The sequence below is a fragment of the Brassica oleracea genome, chromosome C5 (genome assembly GCF_000695525.1).
Source record: "Brassica oleracea var. oleracea cultivar TO1000 chromosome C5, BOL, whole genome shotgun sequence".
Lineage (NCBI taxonomy): Eukaryota > Viridiplantae > Streptophyta > Magnoliopsida > Brassicales > Brassicaceae > Brassica > Brassica oleracea.
Window position 1 is genome coordinate 20,501,299 of NC_027752.1, and position 8,771 is coordinate 20,510,069.

At 38.9% G+C, this 8,771-nt stretch overlaps 1 protein-coding gene across 1 annotated transcript; it reads left to right on the plus strand.

The window, feature by feature from the left end:
• The first annotated feature begins 524 nt into the window (after positions 1-524).
• LOC106293018 (actin-related protein 2/3 complex subunit 2A) lies at positions 525-2,880 on the plus strand. Its single transcript, XM_013728687.1, has 10 exons — positions 525-761; positions 1,033-1,099; positions 1,175-1,382; positions 1,457-1,626; positions 1,694-1,771; positions 1,860-1,992; positions 2,093-2,184; positions 2,266-2,322; positions 2,447-2,512; positions 2,601-2,880. Exons 1-10 carry the CDS (start codon positions 703-705, stop codon positions 2,634-2,636), a joined length of 966 nt encoding a protein of 321 aa, XP_013584141.1. The 5' UTR covers positions 525-702; the 3' UTR covers positions 2,637-2,880.
• Positions 2,881-8,771: the final 5,891 nt, after the last annotated feature.

An 8,771-nucleotide genomic window follows, 5' to 3' on the forward strand; every position in this document is an offset into this window, starting at 1 on the left:
TGAAAGTATCTTATCCAAACATTAACGGTCATTTTCAAGTTATTTATTTAATTAAATCGAAGACGGCAGATAATACAAAACATTTCTCCACTCATTTTTGTCATTATATCCAATTAATACTATATTTGGAAGCGTATTCTAAAGATTAACATTTTAAGGATAATCTTTACGTGCTTGATTTAAAAAAATGCGTCACCATGCAATCAACATACACCAGGTATTATTTTTTTCTTTTTCAACAACCATACACCCAGGTATAACACCCAAGGAAGAAAAATACAATAATTTTTCAAAAACGAAAAAAAATATGTATATATATATATATATATATATATATATAAATCCCTAATTTTGCCATTGCCATGCATATATTTACAAATTGCAATAATACAGCTGAAGCTCATGCATTATAACATTAACTGGGCTGAGTATGGCCTTACACATGTATGTATAATAAGCCCAAATTACATATTTAAGCCATTCAGATTCAGTAAGAGACGTCGTCGTTTGGGGTGAGAGTAATTTCCAAAAAGTTTATCGAAGAAACGTTCAAGTTGTGACAGAGAATATCTCAGTCGTCTTTTTGTTGTTGCAGCCGACGAGGCTCTTCTTCTTCTTCTTCGCCGATTAGATCCCGTTGGAGAACCCAGAGACTCTCTTAGATTCAGATAGTGTTCTTGGATAGTGCGAGATAGTCAACCGATGATGTTGCAGTCGCATTCGAGGTTTCTCCTTCAGACGCTGTTGACGCGTGCTCAGAAGTCAGTAATTTCATCCTCAATCCTCCATCTTACAAAATGTTCTGCTCCCATTCTACTTTTATTTAATTTTCAGTTAGACCCTTTTGGATTCTAGGTTGCTGGTTTGGTCGATTGATTGTTTCTATTAAAACATTTCTCCAAGAACTGAACTGGGTTTTGTAGAATGGTAGAAAAGTTCAATACTTTCCTGATTAGGAGTTGTGGGTTTTGTAGAATGGCAGAAAAGTTTAGTACTTTCGTATATGGTTAATCATTATACTCTTTTTTTCAGTCTTGATAAAGCAGTGGAGCTAGATTATCAATGGATCGAATTCGATGATGTTCGTTACCATGTTCAGGTGAGTCTTTGAAAACAACAGCTAAGACTCATATGATGTTGTTAAGCATTCTGATGTTTTGTAAGTGTTAATTAGGTGACAATTAAGAATCCAAACATATTGTTGCTATCGGTTTCGTTACCAAACCCACCACCTGAAGCAATGTCCTTCGATGGACTTCCACTGGGAGCTATCGAAGCTATTAAAACCACTTACGGCACGGGGTTTCAGATCCTTGACCCTCCTAGAGATGGTTTTAGTCTTACCCTCAAGCTCAACTTCTCTAAAGTTCGTCCAGATGAAGGTTCAACGAGTCTCTTGTTTTCTTCTCTAATCTCACTGATTCATTCTGCTTAACTTCCTCCTCTGTTTTCGCAGCGTACAGAAACTCGTTATTAACGAAGCTAGCTTCCATTAGAGAAGTGGTGATGGGTGCGCCGTTAAAGATCATTTTGAAACATCTAGCTTCAAGGACGGTTGCCCCTGAGCTGGATAGGCTTGTAGCAATCATGCATAGACCTAACGAGACATTTTTCCTCGTGCCTCAGGTGTATAGACTTTCAAATTATAACCATTGTAGTAGATCAGTAGACTGATATAACTTGTGCATCACAGGCTGATAAAGTCACAGTGGCTTTTCCTATGAGATTTAAAGATTCTGTAGACACAATTCTTGCGACTTCTTTCTTAAAGGTAACACAAATTGAAAATGTGGGAACATAAGGTTTTTGATTTTTATGTGATTGCTAAAAGAAAAGTTCATCTCGCCATGATAATATAGCAATTTGTAGAGGCGAGGCGTGCGGCGTCGCTTAGTAGTGCTCCTTCTTGCTCTTGGTCTCCAACCGCACCCCAGGAACTGGAAGGAGCTCCTAAAGAAACACTCTCTGCTAATGCCGGTTTTGTAACTTTTGGTATGTGAAACAAGTGTTCAGTTTTGTTTCAGTTTCTAAATTCATAGTCTACCAAAACTGAAAGAAACTACTTAACATTGAATATTGGATGTCTTCGTAGTCATAATGCCTCGGCATGTGGAGGGAGAAAAGCTTGATCCTACTGTATGGAATTTGTCAACCTTTCATGCTTATGTTAGTTACCACGTCAAGGTTCATGTTTCTTTCATTTTGCACTACATAGAGACTCTCTGTGTGATTATAAGCCTAAAACGCTTTGGTTTCGTATCACAGTGCTCAGAGGGTTTTATGCACACCAGGATGCGGCGTCGCGTGGAGTCTATGATTCAGGTAGATCACCGTAACCGATTTGTGTCTTGTCTTTTTCCTTCGAGTACTTAAATGGTTTCAATGTGCTGTTTAGCTTCATGTTGCTTTGTAATTGCTAAACCTTGTGTTTGTCTCTCTCTATCAGGCTCTAGATCAAGCTAAGCCATTGGAGAAAACAAGATCCATGAACAACAAGTCATTTAAACGGCTAGTAAGTTTCTAAAAACTGACTTTAAGAGTATTTTCTTTTTCTTTCCTCAAAAATTTGTCTTTGAGCTTTATTTCTTCTTCTCTCACAGGGACTCAACGATGCCAACCACACCACTTCCAAGTAGTTCAATCTCTCACGAAGCAATTTTGTAAAACCTTGCGAGTAGCTGTTCAGACATGTTTTTTTTACCACTGAATTCAATCTCTATGATATACTTAATTTTTTTTTTTTTTTTTGGTTTCAGAATGGTTCTTTAGTACAATTCTTTCAGATATTTTTGATCAAATGTATGATTCTTAAACTGTAAGAAATTCACACGAGAGCGAATCATAGAGGATCTTCTAGGTTTTGTAATAATCATTGTGGTTCCACAAAAGCTTGTTCGTTTATGTTCTTTATGCAAGAACAAGAAAATGAAGGTGGTACTGAGATGAGGCTTGGTAGATATTTTGATCGAATCTTTTTATTGGTTTTGACTTTGAGATTCTCAGAAAATCAAACAAAAAAAAAAAAAAAGCTTTGAAGTATCATTTTTACATGGATATATCAAATGGATTTTGATTAGTCTAGTAGCGAAAAGAAAAGAAAAAGATTCTAAAGGTTTATTGAATCAAAAGATTCATTATGGGAAAAGCAAGGGAAGAACTTGGTAAAGCCTGTCCAGCCATATATGATACATCCTTTGCCTTTTTGGATGCGTAACTTTTAAAAAGATTTAGTGCAAGAATTCTTTGAACATATTTGAGCCTTGTTACTACGTCCACTTGGAAAAACAAAACATAAAATCAATTTTATAAAGACAATTATTTTAATCTTCATTTTGGTGAAAGAAGAGCTCTGACGGCGAAAAATCCAACCCCGTAACCTAGTTGCCGTGCGTCACAAGACTTCGGTCGCTGGCGCCATAGCGACTCTTTCTTCCGTCGAGGGCACAGATCTACCTCAATCTCCTCCTAAGATCTAAGCTAAATCCTTTACTCCGCAGTAGAGAACCGATTATCCATTACTCGCGTGTGGTGGATCTACATGACGGTGTTGCAGTTGTAGACCTCTCTGAGGATCTCACTGTTGACTCCAAGCCTCTATGGTCATCATACATCGTGGGTCACTTCATAGATGACGCGACACCACGTATAGGGAAAGTTCATGCAACTGTTACCCGTTTGTAGTCTTCAAAGGAGAAGTCTGCAAAGATCGACACTCAGTTCATTGTCCCGAAAACAGTTATGTTTCGGATTGAAGATCAGCATATGAAAGCTAGGGTTCTGCGGCGCCACTTCTGGCACATTGCAGACATCCCACTGGTGGTTCAGGAATGGACTCCAGATACAGAAGCATCCAAACTGGACCTTACGGCCATCCCTTATGGGTTGATCTCAAGGGAGTTCCAGGACACCTCTTCTCTCATAAAGGTATTACATTCTTTGGTGACATAATAGGCAGGACTGCAAAGCTCCATCCTGATACATTTCGATGCACTCGACTAGATGTCGCTCGCATCATAGTGGTTCTAAACTTGGAAAAACCATTACCGGAACGCATTTCGATTAGAGGTACTGATCATACCATACAAGTAAGCTAACCCTTGCTTCCTCCTCGGTGCCTAATATGTCACCAATGAAGCCATGTGAAGAAAGAGCGTGGTAAAAAGGAAGCTAATAACAACAAAACTACACATACGGTGAAGAATGGAAAACAAAAGAAAGATAAGTCTGTTGTTACTGAGGAAGCACAACCTGAAATAACTATTGCAGAACACAGTGCGATGAAGGGTGTAGAACAGAGTGTGGGAAGTGAGCTTCACATGATGAGCACAATACGACTTTGAACAATGATGATCTTAAACCTGCTCTAGAGAACAGCGAGATGGTTCCAAGAGAAAACGAGTGGCAAGATGTAGGGATAGCTCACAGAGCATCTCCATGGCGTGAAACTCAGAAAAGTGTATCTGGAAACAATATACGCACGATTTGTCCATCACGTTACCTGGCGCTCAATGATATAGAAGAAGGTGAGCTGGAGAGTAGTAGTTCAGATGAGGACGACGAAGCTGAATCTTCTGATCCACCTCAAAAGGAAATAAAAAACATTCCTCAGAATGCCAACAAAGCAAAGACCAGTTCCCGCAACAAAGCAGGAACAAACCCTCAAGTCCAGAATGATAAAAAGAAGAGCACCAAACCAACCAAAAAAAAATGCCTCCAACCGGAGGCACTAAATGATGATATATCTCTTTGCGTAGAATACACGGGGCTTCAACAAAAATCGTAAACATTTATCATTTCGTTTTTGGATTCAGTCTGCTACACCATCATTTGGTTGCTTAATTGAAACTCGTGTTCAAGAGAGTAAGTGTGATGGCATTATAACTACTTCTCTTCTGGGATGGAAGTATCTCAACAATTACGATCATCATCGACTTGGAAAAATCTGGGTTGTATGGTCTGACAACGTTAGTGTTACTGTTCTTTACAAAAGCGCTCAGGTTATCGCTGTCTGGGTGACTTCTCAACAAGGGAAGAATTCTTATGTTCCTGTATTTATGCTTCGAATTTTCAGACAGAGAGACGTCTGAGAAGATCTAATTCAAAATAATGCTCAGTTCGCGTCTAATGGAGTGCCTTGGATAATCATGGGACTTTGGACTTAATCCTCGACATCAAGGTGGAATGCAAGAGTTCCAACATGCTGTTTCTACTTGTAATCTCATGGACTTAGCGTCTCTGGGTTCTACTTTCACTTGGACAAACAGCCAACCAACGAATCCCATTGCTAAGAAGCTGGATCGTGTTCTTGTCAATGACGTCTGGTTTACTCAATTTTCTCAGTCTTATGCATAGTTTGAGCCGTCTGGCGTCGAAGATCATACTCGCTGCAAGATATTTTTGGACACTCAGACTTTGGGGAAGAAACGACCTTTCAAGTTCTTTAATTTACTGGTTGATCACCAGGACTTTGCTACTGTTGTTGTTGAGACCTGGAACGCTACAGAACCGTTATATCACTCCCGCTATGCTCTTCATATCTTCCACCGGAAGCTGAAACTCCTGAAACCTGTGCTAAGGTTACTCAATAAGTCCAAATTCGGTGAAATACCTGTCCGTGCTAAGGAAGCTCTTCAGAACTTATGTGAAAAACAAGAGCAAGCTTTGGCTAATCCAGACACAACTACTTTGAGGCTGTAGCAGAAGCTACATCGAACTGGAACTACTGGGATGGTATAGAGGAACAATTTCTCATGCAAAAATCTCGTATTACATGGCTCAAACTTGGTGACCAAAACATCACTTTTTTCTACAAGATTGTCCAGAGCAGGACAGCTTACAATGCGATCAGAAAACTGGTTCTATCAACTGGAGAGACAATCACTGGTCCTATTGCAATTAAGCAGGCTGATGCGTCTTACTTTGCACAATTTCTTGGTCCAGATCTTCATCAAACGCCAACTCTAACTGATGATATCCCAAGCCTCTCTGAGCTTTTAGACTTTCGTTGTCCTGTAAATATTGTAGAGATCCTCGTCCATCCCATTTCTGAGGCAGAGATAAAAAATGTGTTGTTTGCAATGCCATCTAACAAGGCACCAGGGCCAGACGGATACCCTGCTGAGTTCTATCGATCTGCTTGGCCTGTCAACAGTAGCGACTTCACCATTACAGTACAATCATTTTTCATGTACGGGTTCTTACCACAAAACGCGTCAATGCAACGATTCTTGCTCTCATACCTAAAATTCAAGGAGAAGAAATTTTAAAGAACTTTCGGCCAATCTCTTGCTGCAATATTCTCTACAAGGTTGTCTCTAAAATCCTTTCAAATCGTCTAAAAGTATTTTTACCTGAATTGATTGAGCCAAATCAGTGTGCATTTGTGACGGAAAGACTCCTCTTGGAGAATGTTCTGTTAGCCACAAAATTGGTCAAGAACTACCACAAGGATTCTATTGGAGCTCACAGTTTTTTAAAGCTTGATATATCGAAGGCGTTTGACTCAGTTAATTGGTCATTCATCTTGGATACTCTTCGTGCCATGAATATACCATAACAGTTTGTGCATTGGATTCATGTTTGCCTCTCTACAGCTGCTTTCTCAGTTTCTATCAATTGGGAACTTGAGGGATTCTTTCCAAGTACTAGAGGCCTAAAGCAAGGTTGTGCACTATCTCCGTACCTTTTCGTCACTGATATCACTCAAATTACCCTAAGGAGTGAATTACTCTCTCAAATAAGAGGTTCAGATGTAGTACTTAGGGATCGAATCCACGAGGACTCTAGGATTACTCAATAGATCTAAGGGATTAGAAATAAAGATAGACTAAGAGATTTATTTGTTTTAAAAGCAGTAAATGATGAGTACCTTGTTCGGCGGTTTAAGTTGAAGTTGTTCTAAGGATGGGAAAACAGCTAGACTTAGGCAAATTCTCAGGTATGAAAAGCGTGCAACTTAGTTCAGACTAAAAGGTTTGACGGTTCTTGAACTCAAACAATGGTAAACCAGATGGATTTTCTTTACTAGATCTCGGATCTCAACTGTCGTCTATTGATCTCGAGAAAGAGTCGATCGATGTGACTTAATGCACATTGCTCGATACACCTTTCAAACAATCGATCGACGCGACTGTCGTTACGTCGATCGACGGTTCTTCTAGCAAGCTTTGCAAGCGGGTTTGAATCTATTCTCTAACCTTCTAGACCAACTCTCGTTGTTATCTAGTCAGTTAGATCACGCTGACTATTTCAGGTATTAAGGCTAACGGTTGGTTATCTTAATTAATCCTAAGATCTAAAATGAGGGTGATCAATCCTAATTTTAGCATTAAGCTTAACAAACATGAAAGAACTATCAAAACACTTTTTTAACAGTCTTATTAGCGGCACATACTTTCAACTTTTATAAGAAACCTAAATCTAACAATTGGGTTTACTCAGACATTCATGAGAGACAAAGTCATGATGGTTTGAATAAAACTCAAATGAAATATTGAACACACAAAGTAAGAGTAATAGAAATAAAGGAGTTCAAGATCTTCTCTGTTATGCAGTCTCAGATTTATCTCTCCAATCCTAAGCTCTTCTAATGGTAGCCAAAATGCTTCTTCTCCAAACTAGGTCTTTAGGCCAGTCTGCCTCTAAACTGATACAAAACCCTAGTACATATAGCCTCACAGGCGGCTAAGGGCTTAGGTTGCAATCAATAAACTTTTCGGAAATGAAATCTTCTAATTTCGTGATTAATCCTCGGGTGATCCAACATCGATCGATGGCGCTAAGCGGCTGTCGATCGAATTTAGTTGGCTCTTGTCGATCGATATTTTTCTTCAAGTGTCGATCGATGCTATACGCGTAAAAGTACTCCAAAGTGTCCCAAAAGCATCATTTCCTTCCATCAAGTAACTGAACCTGTAATTGCTTTGAAAAGACTCTAAAACATAATAAATAGATCTTAAAACACTTATATACCATGACTAAAAGTGGGTGAAATTCATGGTATATCAACTCCCCCACACTTATCCTTTTGTTTGTCCTCAAGCAAAACAAACGGACAGTCTCTCTGAAAGAGGTTTGAAAATAGCATGGACTCACAGATTTAAAATATAGAAATCATCACCTCTACAATATTGCAATCCACATCTAAAAAGTCCTAATCACAAAGCACATTATGCAATATCCTAGCTTAGCAACCAAATTCATCTAGCCACAACTTAGCGAATCTTATCTGATATTCCCCTTGACCAACCTCATTTCTTAGCATAAATAAAAGTGCAGGCTTTACCTTGGGAGTATCGATCACAGGATGCAAAGATTCTAAAACAAGTATCTGGATATGCAGATAAAAATTAGTTCCTAATTTCTCCCTCTCTAATTTCTCACTTGAGTCAAAGTCTGCTTCCATTACAGGATCAGTGACCAAGATTGGACAGACTTCCATGAATCAAGTCTTAATAGTGATTGCCACCAAACCTTGTTCACTTCTTTTTGACCTATATCCAAGAATTCTTTGTGAAGCGAGCCTTGAACATTGCCGCCTCCAAGTCCCATTTGAATTCTTTATTTGGAATCTTTATGAAGCAAGCCTTAATGGTTTTAGCCACCAAGTCCTGTTTAGATTCCCCCTAACTAAATTCTGTCCTATTTAAATAATAGTTTTCGGATTTTTTTTTTATAAATAAAAACTAACTACTCTAGGGTCGAAATAGAGTACACAAGGATTTACCTTCCAGACTTGTTTGAAGAATCCGATCCCATGTATACCAAGCTCT